This window comes from Pipra filicauda, unplaced genomic scaffold, assembly GCF_003945595.2.
Source record: "Pipra filicauda isolate LSUMZ 115617 unplaced genomic scaffold, ASM394559v2 scaffold139_size1960392_pilon, whole genome shotgun sequence".
In the NCBI taxonomy this organism is placed as follows: domain Eukaryota; kingdom Metazoa; phylum Chordata; class Aves; order Passeriformes; family Pipridae; genus Pipra; species Pipra filicauda.
The window spans coordinates 1,111,683-1,134,022 of NW_024103873.1; the positions used below are offsets into that span (position 1 = coordinate 1,111,683).

The 22,340-nt window shown below is 50.4% G+C and overlaps 1 protein-coding gene and 1 long non-coding RNA gene across 7 annotated transcripts in view; both read right to left on the minus strand.

Annotated features, from left to right (window-relative positions):
* GRM7 (glutamate metabotropic receptor 7) overlaps positions 1-4,805 on the minus strand; it is a 227,238-nt gene extending 222,433 nt beyond the window's left edge. For 5 of the 6 annotated variants that reach the window (XR_005562453.1, XR_003545520.2, XM_027746429.2 and 2 more), the window contains exon 1: positions 4,185-4,805. Coding sequence is in view for 4 of the 6 variants with exons in the window: in XM_027746429.2 (XP_027602230.1) it covers positions 4,185-4,694 (510 nt within the window). In the remaining 2 variants the exon portion in view is untranslated. The remainder of the gene's footprint in view (positions 1-4,184) is intronic. The other variant, XM_027746433.2, reaches the window with a different exon arrangement.
* Positions 4,806-8,940: 4,135 nt separating this feature from the next.
* Positions 8,941-18,997, minus strand: LOC114001349. Its single transcript, XR_005562456.1, has 4 exons — positions 15,406-18,997; positions 14,230-14,383; positions 10,351-10,424; positions 8,941-9,082 (listed from the first exon to the last, which is right to left on the minus strand). It is a non-coding gene; the product is annotated as an uncharacterized LOC114001349 (long non-coding RNA).
* Positions 18,998-22,340: the final 3,343 nt, after the last annotated feature.

Below are 22,340 nucleotides of genomic sequence, written 5' to 3' on the forward strand. Positions count from 1 at the left end.
GTAAGGAAAGCCACGACCCTGCAAAAGAGCAGTACTTTTTCCAAAGCAAAACCAGCAGCCTAAAGTCATACAGCCTTGAACTCCCTGATGCATTTGGAAACAGCTTTCCAAATTGTTTCTCTGTTATTTTTAGGAGAGATATTTAATTTACAATCACCCTGCTATTTATTGGTGTGCTCTAATAGAACTGTGTTTTGAAAAAGTCACTGACATCCTTGAGTGTTGGTGCACCAACATCTCCACGCTCCAGCACACACCAGCTTGTCCCTCGTGGTGCATTAATCCGAGGAGCTGCAGCACAGCCAGGCCTGGGGCTGGGCACACTCCTGGGCTCACAGCCCTGGGGCTGGGCACACTCCTGGGCTCACAGCCCTGGGGCTGGGCACACTCCTGGGCTCACAGCCCTGGGGCTGGGCACACTCCTGGGCACAGCCCTGCTCCCACATTCCTGGCTGAGCAGCCCCTTCCCAGCCGGATGGGGATGGGGTACAGCCCCCAGGAGAAGGGGGGGATGCACTCACAGAGGGCACAGTGTCCCACTGTAACTCCTGTCAGGGCACTGCCACCCTGCTGCTGGAGAGGAGGGAGGTCAGTAACAGGGATGGAAAAATAAAGCATCCAAGCAGGGGTATCTCCCAGCTCAACCCCTCCCAGGAGGAGCCACGGCCAGGCTGGAGAGCTCATCTGCACTGGCTTCCAGAGGGTCAGACACCCAGCCCTGCTCAGCTGGGGGGTCTGACCTGCTCCTGAAGATGTTCTTGGATGTTTTAACCATAGTAACTCATGGAAGGTCCCACACAGAGTCCTTGGCAATGGCAGATACTGAACCTGGGGGTAAAAGCTTGGCAGTTCCACCTCTCATCTGTTGTCATTTTGGAAGAGGAATCCTCACACATACGGCCTTAGGAGGCATCCTGTCCCCGCTGGCAATTTCTGTGCCCACCAGCGTGTCCACACCTCCTGTGTGACTCAGGGGGAGTGGTGACCACTCCTCCTGAGTCCCAGCTTGGCTCCACCAGCACAGACAGCTCAGGCAGGCAGGAGAGGGGGGGTTACAGCTTCCCTTGGCTCCAGCACCAGCTGGGACTCCGTGCCATCCCCACACTCCGGGAGGAAACCCCCCCCACAACTATTCCCACCATCTTCAATCCAAGGCGCAGTTCAGGGATAAGTGAGGAGAGAGGTGCAGAGACAGGGGGAGGGACTCATCACACAGGAACAAGCCCAGGTCTCTTGGAAGCTTCACATCACCTTTTTTTTTTTTTAACCAAAGGAAATCTCCTACAAATTCCAACAGTAATTACACGGATGAGTTCCAGCCAGAGGACCCTGGCAGAGGAACTGCCTTCCTAAGCTGATCCACCTGTTGGCAGCAGCTGAAGATGCTCCCAACCCTCCGTGGTGGATTGGGAACAGGCAGGGGAGCTGCATGGAGAGCTATCAGAACTTCAAATGCAGAGAGGAGAATGAGGAGCTTGAACCTTCCCCATCCTGAGGAGAAAGAGCCAGAAGCATCAGGAGCTGGCTGAGGAGCCCCTGCTGTGCCCCGTTTGGTTACACACACACAGGGATTTGCCCCCGACATTAAGATAGAGCACAAATATTTCTCTTCCAAGATGCTGACAGAGAAATATAAACACAGGTAAGATTTCTTTGCAGGAGCCTCCACAGATGGAAAGAGTTTTTATCTACCAGATGTGAGGGAAAAGCCATTCTGGAAATGAAAATAAGTGTTCAAGAGCCACTCACTCACCTCTCACCCCACTGCCACAGCCAGTAAAATCCATATTGACCCCTGAGAAGCAAACTGGACCCACAGTGACCCCTGAGTGTCACGCTGGCTGCAACACTCAAGAATTTCAGAGAGTATTTAAAAGGCTCACAAGATTTTTGTGTTGGCTACTTGGTTTTCTTCCTTCCAGTAGCTTACAGCTTCTCACCCACTGCCACACAATGGCATTTAATTGCTTAACAGGTCCAGTTCTCCTCCAAAAATAGTTCTTTTCTATTTCTCTCTGGCTGGAACATGTTCTGAACCGTGTTTGAAGGAGGAGAGGACAATAGGGGACAGTTTTACTGCATGAAAGATCTGCTTAAAGGCAGCTGAACCAAGCCGTAAAATATATATTCAGTAAAATCTCTCAGTATGGGCCAGTTCCTGCTTTCTAGATGATTTGGTTGAAAAGCAATTTTGAACAGATGCTTCGTCACAATATATTAAAATATTTAGTTTATACAAGTATCTCAGAAATGCAGAAACCGTCTAAATATCTTATTTTCTGCAAACTCCATTACGTAATGAGTCACCACGGATTTTGCAGGTATTGTGGCATTATCCCAAAGGCTCCCGATGCCCAGGATTTCCTTCTGAACTAGATCTCGGAAGGGAGCGCCCAGGATTTGCTCTGGGACGAGACCCGGTGTGGAACAGCTGGGTAATTCCGCCCTCCTGGCCGGTGGGAGCCTCGAGCAGCTCAGCAGCTGCCGAGCCGGTACTTCAGCACAACTTCAGCTCCGCTCATCCCTCCCCGCTCCGCGGCTCGGCTCACGCAGAACATGAGATCATCTGGTTCGCAGCCCGGGAAGGGTGTTTGCGATGCGAGGAGCGTGGAGCGGGAGGCAGCCCGGGGTGGGAGCGGTGCCAGGCTCCCTCACGCTCCAGCGGGGCTGCGCCCGCCGAGGCAGCGCCGGGAAGAGGAGACGGGCGCGATGGGGCCGCACGAATTGTCGGGGATTCAGCACAGCGCTGGATCCGCGGCCATACAGCGCGTTTGAACGTGCCCGGGCGGGGAGGCGAGCAGGGAAAAACCAGATCCTCGGTGTTCCTTCAGGGAAACGGGCAGGACGGAGCCCGGCTGGGCAGAGCGAGGGGCAGCGGTGGGAAGGCGCAGCGCTCCGCTCGCCTCGGCTGCAGCGGCCGGAGCTGGCACGGACAGATGGGAATACGGAGGATCGGCGGCTGCTGACAGCACAGAGTGGATTTGCCGTGAAAACCTCACAAGTTTCCAGCTGGGAAAAGCGGGGGATCTCTCCGCCCGCTGTACAAAAATAAAAAATAAACCCCACCACCACCTTCCGCATGCGAAGGCGTAGGACAGGGAGCGAGGAACTCCGCTGCTCACGATGCATCTGGTGGCGCTTCTGTCACTGTCACCGCACCCGCGATCGCTGCCGAGGAGCACCCGGGGCTCGCTGAGGGGCTCGGCGGCTGCACCGGGGCCCCGGGAGGATGCCCCATCCCGGGGGGACACCCCCATCCCTCCGGGGACCGAAGCCCTGCTCAGCCCCGGCCAGATGGCCGCTCCTGGGCTTGGGGCACCGGAGAAGGGGAGGAGGATGGAGCGGGGGGTGACAAGTCTCCGTGCCCCGACACCCACGGAGGTTCAGCCCCGGGGGGCGAGAGGGGCACGATCGCAGCACGCTCGGGGGCTGAGAGGGAAGACGGGGGGGGAAAACGGGCAGGCGCTGCAGCGCATCTCCCCCGCACACACTCACACGGTTCTCTAATCCTCTGGCTCGGCTCATCCCTCGGCTCCTCCTGGAGCCGCCGGAGCCTCGGCGGGCGCGGAGCGGCGCTCCCGGGCTGCAGCCGCCCCCAGCCCCGGGTCCCTGCCGGGTCCCCGCTCCGTCCAGACGGGGCCGGGGGGCAGCGAGACCCCGACCCGGGAAGGGGCTGCTGCTGGAGCTGCTCCGCACAGCCCTATCTCGGTCAAGAGCCGCCGGGGAAAGCTCCCTCCGACCCCTTCCAGACCTTCCGCGACCGCTGGGCCGTGAGCGGCCGCGGCCCCAGCTCCTGCCCCGCCCCGCCGGGGCTTCCACGCGCGGTGTCCCGGCCGTGTCCCGCTGGGATGCCCTGCGCCCGCATCCCCGCCGAGCCACGGCTCTCAGTAACGCAAACCCAGCGCAACCATCGCCTTTTCCTCTCCTATTTTTTTTTTCTCCTTTCCCTCAGGGATCGCTTCGTGCAAATGGGGCGATAAATCCAGAAAGCGCCACGCACCGTGGAGAAGGGAGCCGGGGGAGGATGCTGGAACGGGGAGGGCGGCAGGGAGGGAAGGCAGCTGCTCCGGAGGGAGGCGGATGGAGCACCTGGAGAGGCACGAGGGGAGCGGGGAGCGGCGGCAGAGCCCCCCGCCACGGCCCGGGGCTCCGGCACCCGCCCGGCCCGGCGCCGGCAGCCCTACCTGGAAGAGCCGGAGGATGTTGGCCACCATAATGGACACGGAACTTCCCGACGCCCCGATCACTCCAACTACTTTCTCCGGCTTGACGAAGACGGGCGGCTCGCCGTTCGTGCACCTCACGTCGGAGGTGTCCTTCTGGATGAGCGCCTGCACGAAGGTGAGGGACTGCTCCAGCGCGTAGGTGTCCCGGGAGCAGGTGTCCAGGATGCGGGCGCCCAGCGTGACGTTGGGCAGCAGGTCCGGGTCGCTGTTGATCTGGTCCAGCGCGTAGAGCATCGCCTCCAGCCTGTGGATGCCGTTCTCCTTCTTGATGTCCCCGCAGGGCGAGCTCGGGGGGCCCTTGGCGTGCACGGGGAAGAGGCCGCCCAGGGTGATGTCCCCCTCCAGGCGGATGGAGTGGGGCGCGTACATCTCCTGCCCGCGGGCCGCCTCCCCGAGCAGCAGCTCCAGGAGGCAGCAGGGCAGCTCGAGCAGCGCCAGCAGCCGCAGCAGCCGGCCCGGCCCGACCATGGTGATGCCGCCGCCGCCGCCCCCGGCGCTGCCCCGCGCTCCCGAGGGGCCGGGCCGGGCGGGATGGCCGGGGAGGGCTGCGGGGTTCGGCCGCTCCCGCCCGCCCTGCCCGCCGCGCTCCCGGCTCCCGGCGCTGGGCACCGCGACCGCCGCGGCCGCTTTAAAGCGCCGGGGCCGCCCGCCCCCGGCCCGCCCCGCCCGCCGCCGCTGCGCAGCCACCGCAGCACCGCCCCGACCGGCTGGGAGCGGGCTGGGATGGGATGGGCTGGGGTGGGATAGGGGTGCGATAGGGATGGGACAGGGGTGGGATAGGAATGGGATGGGATAGGGGTGGGGATGGGATGGGATAGAGGTGCGATAGGTATGGGATGGGATATGGGTGGGATAGGGATGGGGATGGGATAGGGATGGGATGGAGCCGGGGATGGGGACGGCCCCAGCCCCTCCGCCCGCCCCGCCGGAGGATGGGTGTTTACAGATGTTGCGCGGGGACCCGCCGGCGCTGGGAAGGGGGGTCCGGGGGGACCCTGCTCCCCGCGGTCGGAGCCTGGAGCCGGAGCTGGGAGCGGCTCGGGAGAGTCCGTCAAGGCGCCTCCGCGGGGACACTCGCTCAGCCCCACCGGAGCATCCTCCTCCTCCTCATCCTCCTCGTTCTCCCGGCCGGGATCGCAGCGCCCCCCGCTCGCGGGGCCCGGGCCCGGCCGGGGAGCAGCGGGGGCCGCACCCGCAGAGCCCCGCAGCCCGCCGGGTGCTGGAGCAGCCCGCCAGCACAGCACTGACTCTCGTTGCCAAAGCAGCAATCTGGATTCTGACATGGAAACGAGATCCTCCTCCCGCTGAGGTGGGTACCGACGGAGCCCGCGAGGAGGAGGAGGAGTTTGGATATAACCCCGTACTCCCAGATCCGAAGCAATGCATCCTTCTGTTTTAAGATCTCCAGACCCATTTTTGTTCTGCACACCCAGATCTGGAGGATGCTGCAAAATCCTGGTTTTTTTTCCTTCACTGAAAACTCCAACACCCAAAGAGACAGCACCTGTTGCCATTCTGTGCTGACCAGCAAATCCACGCCCTGCCATATTCCCAGTTAAAGAGTAATGGAGAATACGTCTCTCAGATGTTCCTACCAGACCAAGCACGTTTTTTGGAGACAACCTTTAATTCCTCCTTCATAAATACCAGATCACGGGGAGCTGCTGTTCATCATTTGGCCTCTCACACACTCTGGACCAGCAGCACTCCACGTGTTCAACCTGCCCAGTCATGGAATGAGTTAGAACCACAGACTGGTTTGGATGGAAGGGACCTTAAAGCTCATCCAGTGCCACCCCCTGCCATGGGCAGGGACACCTTCCACCAGCCCAGGTTGCTCCAAGCCCCGTCCAACCTGGCCTCGGACACTTCCAGGGATCCAGGGGCAGCCACAGCTTCTCTGGGCATCCTATGCCAGGGCCTCACCACCCTCACAGGGAGAAATTCCTTCCCAATATCCCATCTATCCCTGCCATCTGGCATGGGAAAGCCATTCCTCCTTGTCCTGTCCCTCCATCCCTTATCCCAAGTCCCTCTCCAGCTCTCCTGGAGCCCCTTTAGGCCCTGGAAGGGGCTCTCAGCTCTCCCTGGAGCCTTCTCTTCTCCAGGGGAACCCCCCCAGCTCTCCCAGCCTGGCTCCAGAGCAGAGGGGCTCCAACCCTCTGATCATCTTGGTGTCTCCTCTGGACTCTCTCCAGCAGCTCCATGTCCCTCCTGTGCTGTTCCCCAGGGCTGGAGCAGCTCTGCAGGGGGGTCTTACCTGAGGGGCAGAGGGGCAGAATCCCCCTTGCTCTGCTGCCCACGCTGTGGGGTCAGCCCAGGGCACGGGGGGTTCTGGGCTCTCAGTGCCCAGGGCCAGGGCACGTTGAGCTTCTCATCAACTCAGCTACTCCTCTGAAGTGTCACTCAGAGACAGCTCCAGTGATTGCTTCATTTCCAACACGTTATATTTCAGTGAAGTAGAGTAACACAACTGTTACTGCTGTAACAGTAAAAACCATCAGTAAAAACTGATGGTTTTTATCTGTTTTGGCCCAGACAAATTTTATCTCCCCACACTGAAGTGCTGCAGCGTGACCAGTCTGGCAGACACAGCGAGTGGCTTTGCTGCCCAGGTCCTGACAGAGAGGGAGCTGGCCAGGGGTTAATGCCACATCTTCCAGTAATTATTAAACCATTTGAACACCTTCAAATCTTTAAATTGTGTCCTTACCATATTTTCCAACTTTTTCTTCTTTCTTTTTTTGTTGGTTCTGTGTCCGCTTGTTTTTGGCAGAAGTTCCCACAAGTAAGGGCTCCAAACTGGTGCTATTCAAATACCACCAGAACCAGAGCAGCCAGTGAATGTTCCCTGGTGAAAGGGGATGTTTGGAAGCAGCAGCAGAACTGGACAGACGTGGCGGGTCAGAAGATTTGCAGCAGGGCCAGGATCTAACAGGCATAAACAACAATAAAAGCAGCTGGAGTTCTCCACTAGAAATTATAATTTTCGGGCTTGGGACCAAAATTTAATTTTTCCATGGACTGAAAACATCACAAAAGATTATTTCATTGTAATTTGGGTATCGTGATCCAGCTTGTGCCATCACCCAGGCCTTGCTCTCTGCTTCATCCTCCTTCCCTCACACCTTGGTTTACCTAAAGAATCAGTCTCCATACTCCACACCAGATCCCCTAAGGAACATAGGAACTGACACAGCTGATCAAGGCAGACCCAGGGTCCATCCCAGCCCCGGACCTTGTCCTGGAACAGTAGATGTGTCAGAAGAAAAGGCTGGAGCTTTGCTGTGTGCAGATGCCTTTAATCTGTTCCTGCCATAAATCTCTTCCTGGTCTTTCATATACAGAAATTGGTTCAAGCCCTGAAGCATGAAAAATTATTCTAATTACAGTACAAAAATTGATATAGTTAATCATTACTCTGGATATTCTCGATATCCATAAAAGTGCCCAGTCCCTTTTCCACTCTTGTGAAGTACTTGGCTCCCATGGTGACAAGTACTGTTGGACATTGCCTGAAAAAACCCTGTTTATCAGTTATCAATCTCCTGCCTTTTGAATTTAACTCTTAAACAGACAATATCTCCCTTCCCTCGTACCTGAGCTCCATCCACTGTGTGCACTCAGCTACCTCCGCCCACTCTGGCCCTCTCAGACAGGGCACTAAATATAATAACAGCCTGTGCATCTGACACTGCTATGTTTGCCTTGAAGAAGTATTTGGACTTGATGATCTTAAAGGCCTTTTCCAACCCAAATGAGTCTGTGACTCTCTGATCTCTGTTTGGATTGCTGAACACCTGGAGGTGAGACAGCACTGACTGAACATGACAGAGTGTATCACACCTGAGTGTGTGACAGCCTCCATCCCACTGGAGCTAAAACATCCTCCCTTCCCCATGGCCCACCAGAACAGCCAACTAAGGGGATCCAACAAGCAATTCCTAAGAAAAGTTGAATCATATCCACTCCAAGCTGCACTCCCCCACCCTCAGAGCATCAGCGTTCCCACGTGTGACACAGCAACTCACGGCAGAGCTGGAGCTGGAATCTGGAACCACTCAGAAAGTGATGCCATTGCAGTACCCAGTGCTTTGTGTCTTTAATGGGAATATTGACAGAAGCATATGGGAATGGTGGGAAAGTCATTTCAATGTGATGTTTTGTGCTTCACTTCCCAGTGAGTCATTCGTGCACCAAACCCAACTCCCGGCACAAGTCACTCTGAGCAACCAGGGACAGTGAACACGTCCTTTCCATGCCCTGTTCAACCTTGGGAGCTGTGTCCTCCCACCAGCACAGGCTGGAGACCTCCTGGGACAAGAATGAAGCTGCTGTGCTTTTCTCACCCAAAGAATGCCACACCAGGGAAGCTGGCACTGGGGTTTGAGGCACCGGTACCACTCCAGGTAGGACCAGGCACCCAGAAACCAAAGTGCCATCTGTGTCTCCACAACCCACGGGCACAGTCCCACTGCCTGACACTTGGCTGTGCTGGGGACACGCCCCATCTCCCCCAGTGCAGGTTTGCTTCACAAAAAGCCCCCAAGCCCCCACAAATCAAAACAAAAGTTCACCAGAAAAATAAAGCAAACCCAACAACAACAAGAAAGCAAATCAAGCCTGATCTTTCTAGCAGGAGAGTTTGTTTCAAAGTAAACAGTGGTTAAACAATCCAAGAGCATATTCAAAAACATTTCTTAACTTGCCTGTCAAATAAGATGGTGGATTCAGCCAAATTGCTCCTGGATAAGGAAAGGTTTTGCCAGCAAGGAATCAGCCTCATCACTGGCATCCTTCTGGGAGCGGTGCGATCTCCATCACAGGAGGATCTCCTGCATCTCCTTTCAGGGCTGCTGTATAATTAAACACTGCTTTTATCCCGGCAACTGGCAGAGTGAACATGAAATCCTGTTATAACTGACCACTGGAAGCAAAACAAAGAGCGATGGAATGGCAAGAAGGAGGAATAAAACAATCTTTCTAATGTTGGGAATGTGGCACAAGGCTGCCGTGCCGTCGGAGGTCAGCTTGGACAACTGTAATGGACGTGGTACAAGCAATTAACTTGTTGGGTGAAGTCAGGGCTGGGACAGCAGCCAGAGCTCCTGTGTCTGGTGTTCAGAAAATAATGGATTTTTGGAGCAGAGGCCAGTGAAAAATTCAGATCCTTAACTCAGGGCTTTGTTGTTGCTGTTTAAAAAAAGAAGGTGACAGGGTGGCTCTGGTTTCCAGGCAGGAAAGGGGACAGCAAATTATTAAAATATACTACAGATTATAATATATAAATAAATTATAATTTATAAACAATATGAAATTATTAAATCTACAAGACATGCTATGGATTATTTCCAAGTCTATAAAGAAAAAAACCGCAGTGAACATTCTGTGCTAAACGAAGTATCTGGGCCTAATACTCTGGTGTGACCCCGGGTGAGAGCAAAGCAGCTCTGAGAGCCCCAGCCTCGGCCACTGCGGGGAGAGAAATGTTCCTTCCCTCTGCTGCTCTCCGAGGTCCAGCATCACACCCACAGTTATTTTCCATTTGCAGTCCCCTCCCTGTGCTGCCTCCCGGCCCCGGCGCTGCTGCTGGGAAGAGCAAAAGGCTCTGGGAGGAGAGGAGAGAACCTTGGAGGAGAGGGAGCCCTGGGAGGACAGAGGGCCCTGGGAGGAGGAGGGAGCTGGAGCTGTGGGTGTGGGGCCCAGGCCAGCTCTGTGCTGGACACGTTCCCAGCCAGCAGGTCCCGCCGTGCCGGCAGACGCCACGAACCGCAGGGACCCACGGCTGACGTGGCACAAGGGTCCCCTTGGAGAGCCCTCCCTGGCACCCCACAGGAGCAGCACATGCTCTCTGACCCACCAGGGCTGGCACAGCGCGGGGAGGGTCCCTCACCCGCTGCTCTGTGCCACAGATCATGTCCCAAATATTAAATCCCCCCGTGGGGAGGGACGTGCCTGGCACAGGGACAGAGGAGCCCTCACCAACCTGTGCCGAGCATCTCCTGCCAAGGTGTGAACCTTCCAGGAGCCCTCTCTCCATGGCAGCAGCCTCAGCACTAAGAGAGCAGCTCTAACAGAAGGTGCCAGTGCACAGCAGCAGCCCCTGCTCCTGTTTGTATCATACCTTTCCTTCTGATAGATCACATCCTGGGCATCAGGAGCTCAGCAGACTTGGAAAGGGAATTTCTGATAATACCACTGGAAAAAAATAACAGCCCTCTAAGCTTTTACAAGTGAAGAGGTGGTAAATTTTGAAATTTCAGTACAGGTTATTCATGTAAAAATACCACCAGACTAATACAGGAAACCTGCAGGATAACCAGGGGAGGATATTGCCAACAAATCTTGGGTTCTTCATTAGAATTTCCTTGGGTTTTCAAAACTCAGTTGTCTCCATCAAGAAGACAGTTTCAGAAGTGACCAAAACTGAAATCAAAATCAAATAAAAATTTTTTCTAAATACCATTTTTAAAGCCAAACTTGCTATATTTTGGAAAATATAGCAAGAAACAATCTGGACTTGGCAGTGCTGGGTTTATAGTTGGACTTGATGACCTGAAAGGTCCTTCCCAATGTAAATGATTTTGTGATTCCGTGTAGCACATGGTTAGAAAAAGGAACCCCAATGCAGGGGTCTGGTACCACCATTCCCACTACCGGGGAAAGATGGAATTGGAGGGGAGGAAAGCCCTTGCTGCTCCCAAGGATGAGGGGTTTGGTAAGTTTGCAGCAATTCCCACCTTCCAAACAGGACCTGGGGTTACTTCAGTCCCCTCTGCCTTGGGGGATGGAGGAGACTTGCAGCATTTTTCCCACCAAAAGCCCCCTGCAGCCCCACCAATACCTGTCCCAGGGCTCTGAAAGCCATCCAAGCATTGGAGAGGAATGGATCCATCAATTCCTTTGGAGACACTTTCAAAGCACTCCTTGGAGATCACAGATATTTCAAACAGGCAGCTCCATGAGCCTCAGCCAAATCATTAAATTGCTGCCATCCACACACAACAATAACTTTGGCTTTTCAAACACTTATTATTCTCTCAGTTTCTTATTTACTAAGTATATTGTGATTTGCTTAATGCTTGGAACATCTCTTCCAGTGCTAGACTGAGAATGAAGGAATTGTACATTTCTGATAATTAAATAAGACAGCATTCTCAAAATAATAACAGTTTTGTAATGTCAGACAATAAACTGAGCCAGCCAGCACAGGCAGGTCTCCTCCTCCCCGGCTGGCTGTGCTGCCTGGACTTTTCTGAGGGACACAGTGGCATTGAAGCTGATGGAATCACTCAGGATGCTCTTGAGAGCCTTTTTTTCTCCCAGCCACAAGCAACTCTTTTCTGTCCTTTACAGCTTTGCCAAATTTTAAGCGAAGTATTTTAAAAATATTCGACCTTTTTTTTCCACCCCAAAGAATTCAGACAGAAAAAGGTTTATATGTTTCTGAAAAATATACAATCATCATCATCATCCCTCCTGCAGGACCCAGCACTGATAGTGCCTGGGCTGTGGTTTCCTTTCAGCCTTTCTGCTAACGAATGCTCAGCCACGCCGGGGTTGCTGCAGCCAGGGCCTCCTTCAGCTCCGCTTCCTCAACACCCATTCCCTGAATCGCTTCATCCTCGGCCTCCAGCACATCCCTGAGCCTCCCACTGCCGGGCACACTCTGAGTGAGAAACCAGAACTGTTCCCTGGGTTTCCTGTCCTGATCCCCACCCGTGTCTGAGCAGTTCAAACCCAGGGATTGAATTCCATGGGATAAGTGATGTTCTCAGCCCTGTTCCAGAGGGGCTGCTGCTCAAGGGCTCACAACCATGAAGGTAAAAACACCATTGAACTTAGGGGCTGACTTTGGGGTTTGTTGAGTTTGGGGGTTTTTAAGACTTGATTTGGATAATTTCATTTTTAGGAGCTGGAGGGTGTCCCCCTGTGCTGAACAGGCTGGTGGGGTGGGGAAGCCTCTCCAAGGTGCTCTCACGTGTTCTGTGCTGCCAGCACAGAGACAATGGGATGGGCAGAGCCAGAGTCACCCCAGGGCCAATGGACCCACCTGGCTGACACCTCTGTAAATGAGTCCCTGGTATTTTGCCATTGCTGCCCAGGAATTACCCACTCTTTAATTTCTGACTTTGGCAGCAGGGTGTCCACAACAGTGGGTGGAGGACTTCTCCTGCATCAAATGTGGGTCAGAAAGGTTCATCTTTGTAAACTGTTTCCAGAGGTTTATGAGCTCACTGGACAGTTCATATCAGCACTAAAAACTTGGACACGAAGCCATAGAATCACAGATGGTTTGGGGTGGAAGGGACCTTACAGACCATCTGGTTCCAACTCTCTGCCATGGGCAGGGACACCTTCCACAGACATCTTCCATGACCACATGCAGTGTTCTCACACTCATACTTTCCTGACTTTAAAACTCTGTCCTTTTTGGAACTTAATTGTATTTATTTAACGAAAGAGACGTTGCTTACCACAGGAAAGAAAATCATATTGGTAATTCCACACATGTTGTTGTTTGTTTGCTGTAATAGAGACTCACAGAAAACTCCATTTTAAGTTAAGGAGGAACTTCTCCACTAAATCCCTTCCCTTTTGGAGCAGCCCAGAGCACAGGGAGCCCCAAAGCACCAAACCACTGGTTGCTCTGAGCTGATTCCACATGAGGTTGAGTCCCCACCATGCAAGGTGCTGTGATATCAAACACCATCACAGCTGGCACTCCTCTTAATTACATCTGACAAACCTTGATAATGAATCATTGAGAATATGAGTTAAGCATAATATAAAGCAAACAGCAAGGATCTTATGTAATTCTTGCTACTTCAATGGCTGCAGAAATTGAGTCATGAGATTGTTTTGGAACATTTTATGACACAAGTCAGGAGTGTTCTTTGTAAATTAAGTTTTAACTTTTTTTTTTTTCTAAGGTCTCTCCCTGGCTGTGCACATTTTGTGAAAGTGCAGATCTTTTCCTCCTCTGTTTCATTTATTCCCTTGACGTCTTTCCTCATTCATCTTGTAGAAAGCCTGGCCTGTGCAAGGTTTTATCCCTGTGTACAACAGCAAGCAAACTCTGGCAAAATACACTGATGGCCTGGTATCCCCAGCTAATGATAACAGATTGTTTTCTCTTGATGTGGTTTTACTGTCTATGGATCCTCCAATATTGAAGTTTCTGCATCCCAGGTGACAGCCCAGCATTTGCAGAGCACTCCCTTCTCAAGACTCACTGTGTTTTCCAGAGAACACAACAATTTACAGTGACTGGAAACATCTCCATCACCTACTGGCTGCTCTGACCATATTGGCTTTGTTTGAGATGCCTTGTTATTGTAATGATTGAAATAAGATTTTTCAAACCTCACAGAGGGATTTGGAAAACACAGGTGCTGAATTCTGTCTCTCAGGAAATCCTGGGCTAACAAGAGCTTTCTAGAGCAGTTGCTTGAGCTGAACGAGCATAGAAAGGACCTCAAAATAACTTGGAGTTACTGCAGGACAAAATCAAAAATGCCATTATTAAACCCCTCTTTGTTGGGAGCAGCAGGACGGGAATGGAGGCTTTAATGAGTTCCAAAGACACTGAGGAGCTCGAGGTGCCAGGATTGTGTCTAAAGTAGGTGAACTACTTTCAGCTGCAGCACCAACAAGGGCACCCGGCCGGGCCCACAGTCTCAGAGCTGATCCACTTCCACTGGGGTCAGTGCAAACTCATTAATGTAAAAGATTGGACCATTAATTTGAAAGCTATTGACAGAGCAGTGGGAGCTGGTCTGGAGAATTAAATAACACGGGGATGGGGAACATCCTTGGAGTCTCATCACCCCAACCTAGAGCTGGGGACAGGCAGAACCAGGTTAAAGTCCTTAAACAGGAGATTAAATGGGCCACGAGTGTTAAAAAAGGCTTTGTGTGTGTGTATGTGTATCAATATTTTTATGCCCAAGAGAAAATGGATTTTACCCCAGTGAGTTCAAATCAATGACTCTGCCCTTACCAGGACATTCCAACAGCTGAAGATTCCACGTGGCACAAATTGCGATGCCCGAGGGTTAAACACCTCCTTGGCTCAGTACCCCCACAGGAACCCCAGCCAGGCCTCAGACATCCTCATGGCTCCCTTCAGGAGACAGCTACTGGTAACCAGAGACCTGGTGGGAGATGGACAAACAGCCAGGAAAAGGTTATCATAGCACAGACAGAGGTGGTTGTGACCACACGGAGCTGACATTGCCCAGCTTGTTGGCACTTGAGTTCTGTTGGGTCCTTCAAGTCAACCCAACCACTCTGTCTGACCCAAACCAAACACAATTGAATGAATAATTGAAATATTTTCACTAATTTTTGTCCAATTAAATGGAAGCAAATATTACTTCTTGAAAGTATTAGGGCACTTTGTAGAAAAAAATGTCAAAATGTAGATGTTTTCTGTGCAAGCTGTATTCCATCCCTGGCCTTATCAGAGCTGTCTCTAAGGGCTCTGGTCATGTCACCAAGCAGGACCTGGTCTGTAGAGTGAAGGTGCTGGCTGAGGACCCACCATGCAGCCGGACCTGGCTCTGGGGTTTGCTCTGGGCTGGCTCTGCTCTGGACTGGATGCTGCCAGAGCCATCTCCCATCTCATTTAACCAAAATGAATCTGTTTTCCTCACTTTAAAATGACTCTCCAGTGAAAAGCAGAGCATGGGAAGCAGGGATGGTTGGGAGATTTGTGTGGGAAATGCTCCCCAAGCTCCTGGTGCTGCTGCAGGTTCCTGAGGTGAGCTCAGCTGGTTGGAGGATGGTGCTGAACAACACCAGGGTTGGGGTTTGATCCCTGCATGGGCCATTCCCTGGAGAGTTGGACTCAGTGACCCTTCTGGGTCCCTTCCAACTCATGATATTCTGGGATTCTAATCCTGGCTCCACCACTGCCCTGCACTGAAGGCACACACGAGCACAGAAACGCAGCAAAGAGCCAACTCCTGCATCCATTCCTTATTTATAAGTACAGCTAAATATTGAGGTAATAGTGTAAAATAGCTGATTTCACCCTGCCCCCTCTTCCCCAGCTTTTCCACAGATGAAAAGTATCTGTGAAAAAGCTGCTTTGTGCCGAGCACCTTCAGCAAGTATTATTGTCTTGTGATATGCAGAGCTGAAAACCGAATCTGATACAGACATTGGATCAAACCTTGTACTCCGTGGCAATCTAATTTTATCCTGACATGTTGATTGCTTGCTCTTCATCTACAGCTGCTGTCCCAAAGGGTGCTAAGTGAGAGAAGCTCTGGGTTTTTTTCTTTCCTGGAAGAAGATGACATGAAATAAATGCAGAAGAACACACAGGAACAATGTGGGGTTTGTCATGCACAAGACAGCTCTGAGGAGGGAAAAAACTGCAGCTGAGATTTTTGAGGAGTGGTACAAAACATGATGGAATTTCTGACTAGCAAATCACACAGAACATTCAAACCAAAGGAACTGGAGTTCTTGAAAATCACTCTGTATTGTCTTCCCTGATTACTTCAGGTGGGAAACATGGAATTCCTTTAAAAAGTCAGGCCTTTGACTCATGTTATGACTCTATAGACAAATGCTCTTTAGGAATTTACAGCTCATAGACCAACCAAATCCAACCCCAAAATTTAGGTGCAAAGTTTACTCAAGGATTTTGGATTTTTGAGCCAAGATGCACTTGTGACACCTCTAGGAAGGATGCTGAGCTTGGCCACAGTGGATAATTAAGTACCTGGGACTTAAATAAGGGCTTGCAAAAATGAAGAGGATTTTCACAAACCTCCATGGATATAAAACTCCAAATGTAAAGCTCAGCAGGGCCAGCAAGGGGTGCAGCATCAGCCAAGCTCCCTCAAGAGAACGTTGTCACCAAAACAAAGGCAGAGAGAAGGAGAAACCAGACCCACATCAGCCTGAAAGCCACAGTCAGGAGACACCTGGGACATGTGATCTCAGGGAGAAGAGCATCTCTCACTCAAACTTTTGGTGTATTTTAATAGAAAAGGTCCACAACTCCCCCATTTCCCTCCCTTTAGTTTCACTGGAATCACCCAGTTTGAACCCTCACGGCAGCGAGAAGATCCCTGTCCCATCTCTCTGTGCACTTAACCTGAGGGTCACGGATCCAATCCAGCAAATATTGGTCCTCCTAATGAAAGATGAAAACCTGCTGTCAATATTTACAGAACCAAAACACAGTGGTTAGTTTTCTTGTAAATATTTAAGAATAAAGTCAAACACAAACTCCCCAGCCCTTAAGAAAACCTTGTCTGCACCAGGTGACAATGAACTTCACTCACTTCTAATAAATCCAAACTTTGAAGTGTTGCTTAATTTTACAATTTTTTTTTTCTCTTGACCCAGATCCCAACAAGCTTTTACTTCTGGGAAATGCAATGTTCCTGTAGCAGTGCTAAACCCATCATTTATTTTTGTGTTAAACTTTGAGAGGCTTTCTTCTTTCTCTTGAATTACCCATTTGACAGTGTTCTGCATTATCTGTAGGCTGAAAAGTTGTCTTATATTCCCACTCTGCCTTGTTCATTAACTCAGGGTGTAACTCTGGCTCAATCAAACCGAGTATTGTAAAACATACCAATGGTGGCTCAGGGTTGGCAGGAGAAGATAAGAGAAAATCTGCTTTTTATAAGGTTTTTATTAAAGGCAATTCAGTTTGGAGAAACAGAAAATGAAATTAAAAGTGATGCTGGTCTGTATATTAATTTCAGGCAGTTAATTAATTGGAGGGATGGCTGATGAGTGCAGAGCAGCACTGGATGGAAACTCCACGTGGGCTCCAGTTCTAGTTCTGCCACACCCACAAAGACAAATCAGTGTTCTGGACACAACCATTAACTTTTCTTGTGTTTTGATTCATTAGCAATTTTCCTTTTCATGCTTTTTGAGGGGTAAAAAAGGAAAAGATTTAATTTTGGAGAAGAGAGGAACAAGTAAAAGACAGCAAACCCATGAGAGCACTTAAGGAGGGAAAAAAACCCTCTTGTGTTTCTTCTTGTATTTTCTTCTTAACTTTTCCATTTACACCGAGGTGCTCCAGTAGCAAGAGGGTTACATAAGGAGGTCCCACGTCAACAGAGGCAGCTCCTGCCCGGATTTCCAAAGGGCAAAGCTTTGAGCAGGGCCAGGACAGGGCAGCCCAGGCCCCTGCCCAGCCCCTGGCCTGGGGGAACCAGGGGAGCCTGCAGAGGTTTTGTTGTTGCTGCCCAGGACATTAATTCTAACCACAAACTCTAATTCAGAGCCATAAATCACCAACTCACCATCAAAGCACCTCCTGGGAGTCGCAGGATGGAGATGTCTCAGTGTTCCTGTGACATCATTTGAAGTCACAGTAACTACTGACAACCTCTCTGAAACACAGCAAATTACCTTTGCTCTTTACTGCCAGGAGGGAGAATGTCCAGTTCCAAAATGGGAGTTTTACTGTCATTTTATGTCACTCTCTGTTTTTATGAAGCACAAGTTATGAAGGCATTTCAAACATAAATTACTTGAAAATTCTTCTGCTTAATTCCCACTAGAACTAAACTCAAATTCTCCAGATCAAAATATTTTGGAGTTCATTTTCCATTTCTATACCAATATAATTATGGTATTATTCACATCTAGGGAAGGTTGGACTTGATGATCTTGGAGGTATTTTCCAACCTTAGTCATCCTATGATTCTCTGAACACACTCTACAAAATCAGGAGAAGTAAAAAGTTACTATTAGTACAATCCCTGTGGGAAGCAGACCCATTCCACCTCCACCTTTGCCTTGGGTGGCCAGGTCCTCCATGCTGGGTTTACCAGCAGGAACTCAAGTCTTTACCTGGTCATTTTGGTGGGTGTTGAGAGTGCTCCAAACCTCAAGTGCACATGGGAGTGCAGAGCTGGTGTCTGGAGAAGATTAAAGTCCCCCTTGGGCCAGATCTCATTTGGAGGAGAGGCCTCCAGATGAAGAGGAAGGAGTGAAGAAGCAGATATTACCCAGCAAATACTGAAAGTCCAACAGTCAAACCAGGCAACTTTAACAGCTGCATTATTTAAAATTATTTCATTGACAATGAGTGTGTAATTTAAGTCTTCAATATAAGCAAAGAACCACTTGAGTCAAATTGCTATGACAAAACCATTTGATGATTAATCCCCAAACTACACTTTAAAGGCCAGATCCAAAGCCTTCAGGACAATGGTCCCATTTTTGCTGTGCCACATCATGTTTTTCATTTTACAAGTGCAGTTCTCCTTCAAGATCTGTAATTTCATATTTGGTTCACCCTGCAAGAAGTCTTTGCCTTCTCCTGAAATACATGTTTAGAAAAGCTTTCACTGAAATCTTGCAGCCAACAATGAAAAGAACCTCCCTAAACCCACCATCGATTTGGGCCATTTCCATCAGCGCGGCTCCTGCTGCTGCTCCCGTCGGAGCTCGGGGTGTTCAACCATTTCTCCCTTTCATCCTCAGCCTGAAACGGCACAAAATCCTCCCATCCAGGCACTGCTGGAAGCAGCAGCAGGGAAGCTGCAGAGCTCCTGGGTCTCTGGGAGAGGCAGGGAGGGTTTGGCCTGGAATGTCCCCGTTTCCCTCAGCATCCCTTGTGCTGATTGAGTTTTCCAACTGAGCTTCCTGGGGGCGGTTCCTGGCCCACCCCATCACTCGTTTTGGGGCCATTCTGTGTCTCCTGGGTCTGGGTTCAGCTCCAGGTTTTCCACAGCTTTCCTGGGAAGGACTCCAGGGAAGGCTCTCATTTCCTGCTGCTGCAGTTCATCTCCTGCTCAGCAATAACAACCCCCTAATTCACAGAGCTCCAATCTGGTTCTCCACGTGGAGAACCAGAGTAATAAAACTTGCAAACACATGAGAGAGGGAAAAGTACGTAAATATGATTCAAAACCAATCTGAAGTTACTGAAATCCAATTGAATTCAAATTTCTCCTCCTTCTTGCCCTGGCTGATGTTTCCCCACAGCTACTCTCTTGAATTACCTGTGCAGAGTCACCCTTCATTTAGATAATTTGCATTTCCACATTCAAAATCCCCCACCACCCTGTATTGCTTAAGGAGAAAAGAGATTTAATGATGAAAGTGCAGTCCACGTGTGCTTTGTGTGCGTGGAATGACTGCACAACTGGGAACACTGCTCTGATCCTGGAAATGCTTTGCAGGAATGAAGCAAAGCAAATGTCTTCCCACCCTTTTCACAGGATGGGAGTGCTCACAGGAGCAGAACAGAGGGTTTGAACAGCTCAGCAAAAATGACCACTTGTACCAACCAAACCAGGAGCTTAAGTTGGGTTTGAACACGTGTGGGGGAGGGTGTGGGAAGAGCCTCACCAGGAGACCAAACCTTCCTGCTGGAGCAACAGAGGCACAGGCGGGTGGCCAACGGGATGACATCTGGTGACCTGGCCAAGCTGAGATGGTGCCCATGGCACTGGGTTTGGTGAGAAACTGGCTGTCTCCAGTATTTCAGCCCTGAGGAACAACAAGGGGGTTGGTTAGACTTGGTTGGCAGCACCATTGTCTGCTCCTCAATGTCCAGGAACCATGGACTGAGGGAAAACACAGCTCCTCAAATTAATGTGCTGCTTTTGTGAGATTAGAGAATTGGCTGAGAAAGGTGATGGTGATGAGCACAAACCTTGCAGAAATTAACTGAAAATAATCTCAGATAACAGTGACTAAGGAACTCCTGGGATAAATGAAGACACAGTCACTGTGAGGGTGGGGAGGCCCTGGCACAGGGTGCCCAGAGAAGCTGGGGCTGCCCCTGGATCCCTGGAAGTGTCCAAGGCCAGGTTGGAGGGGGCTTGGAGCAACCTGGGCTGGTGGAAGGTGTCCCTGCCCATGGCAGGGGGTGGAGCTGGATGAGATTTAATGTCCCTTCCATCAAACCATTCTGTCATTCCATGATTCCTTCTACAGAGCACACACAATAAATTACTTTTTTCAAAACTATTAAAAACCCCACATCTTCCATGTGCCATGAACCAAACCCCCCTGCACAGGGCAGTGCTTTGGGTGGCACTGGCTGCAGACACAGGGGGTGTCACCTTCGTGTGGCTCCAACACCAGGACTGGTGCCTTTGTGCCACCAGGAGCAACCACACAACCAGCTCTGAGCTGCAGCTGAGATGAAAACCTCATCCCTGGTACATCAGAGCGTGGAGAGGCCTCTTGCAAAACCAGCCCTAATATTCAAAATTTAGAAACACCATCTGTTAGAGACTTTGTTAAATAAAAACAACTCATTACTGAACGTAGATCTTGGAGAGGCATCACTTTCCTTCACATAAATCTGATTTCCTTTAGCTGGACAAACACAGTGAGTTGTTTCCCAGTATTTCTGAACAATTTCCAAAGGTTTCTGACAGCAGACACGTTCCTAACCTGTAGCAAAGGAAATAACTGTACTAGGAATGTGGAACTGGCAGAAACTCATGACATTTGAATTATGTTGCTGAAAGGTGTCTTTTTACCAGCTGGTAAATAACAATCCCCTAATTACAGATATAAATCTGTTGAGGTATGAATGCACAGCTGAAAGTGATGAAAATGTTTAATAAAATATGTCCCAGAAATGGAGAACGTGATTAGATTCAACATATTGACCACAGGGGGTTTTCTTGGGCCTGCTGATAGAACCACAGCCCCTCAGGATGGAAACACATCCCTTGTTGCAGTGATAAATGGGAAAGGAAAAACACTCTGGTGATTATAATTGTTCCAAGAGATCTGAGCAACCCACGAGGCATAAAACCCCTTTTTAACTACATAAGTTCTTATGGCTTCTTCAGGGAAGAGCATTTATTTTGTGCTCTGCTCTAATCAGCAGAGCTTTAATAACTCTGTTTTTCCAGTGAAGTTTGATGAAGACATGGTTATCTTTTGTGGCCTGAATTTGTCACCTCTATGATTCACATCCATATCCCAGATCTCTAAATAACAGAAACTGGAAAGAGCTCAAAACTGTAGTTTACTTTTTAAATAAATATCCGTTTAAAAATCACTTTTAAAAATGGTATCCCAAGGCAACTGGTTTACAAAAGCAATGGCAGCTTGGTCTGAAATGGCCTTGTCTTGGTGCTTTGCTTTCAGTCTTTTAGGGTATTATATTTATGCATGACAATTTTTTGTTATTTTTAGCAGTGGATAAAGTCAAATTCTTTTAATTAAGATTGATTATTCTAATTGCAGCCCCACCAAAAATGACCAGCACAACTTCCCAAGTGACTTCCACAACTCACTGACACCAAGGCAAAGCCTGAGACAGAGCTGGTCCAAGGACCTGGATGGAAGAAGTCTCTGAGTTTGACCTTAGTGAATATCATGGAATATCCTGAGCTGGGAGGGACCCCCAAGGACCATCCAGTCCAACCCCTGGCCCTGCACAGACACCCCAACAATCCCTCCCTGTCCCTCAGAGCGTTGTCCAAACCCTCCTGGAGCTCTGGCAGCCTTGGGGCTGTGCCCACTGCCCTGGGGAGCCTGGTCAGTGCCAACCACCCTCTGGGGGAAGAACCTTTCCCTAATAATATAATATAACAATATCTATAGGTCTATATATAATATATTCCAAGTAACAACATAGCTTGGGGAATGGTTAATGGCCTTTCTGACCCTTCCCATATAATATATAACAGCTCAATCCAGCCACAGGTTGGGTTTCATGGCTCATAAATTATCAGCCACAACTGCAATTTCATCCCAAAAATCTCCCTCCCACTTCCAGAGCCCCCCTTTGAGCTGGGCCTGGAAGGAAAGCTGCCAGGCTCAGCCTCCCTGCCCTGGTTCAGGGGATGAGGAGGGCAGTTCATCACCAACCTGCCAGTCCAGTTCCCTCTGTGGGCACTCCATTGTGAGCTGTGCAGCACAACACCAACATTGCTCCTTTTGAGCAGAGATTTGCATGTCATGCTCGGGATGGTTCTGTCTCATTCCTGCCTCCTCTTTGCTTTCCCAGGATTGATGAGCATGCACTTCCCATACAGGTATTAATTAATAAATGACATTCTTAAATCCACCTGTTCCCCTGACAGGAAGGAATCTCTGACAAAATCTGTGCCTACTTGTGTGCAAATTACACAAACCAGACTCTGCTCC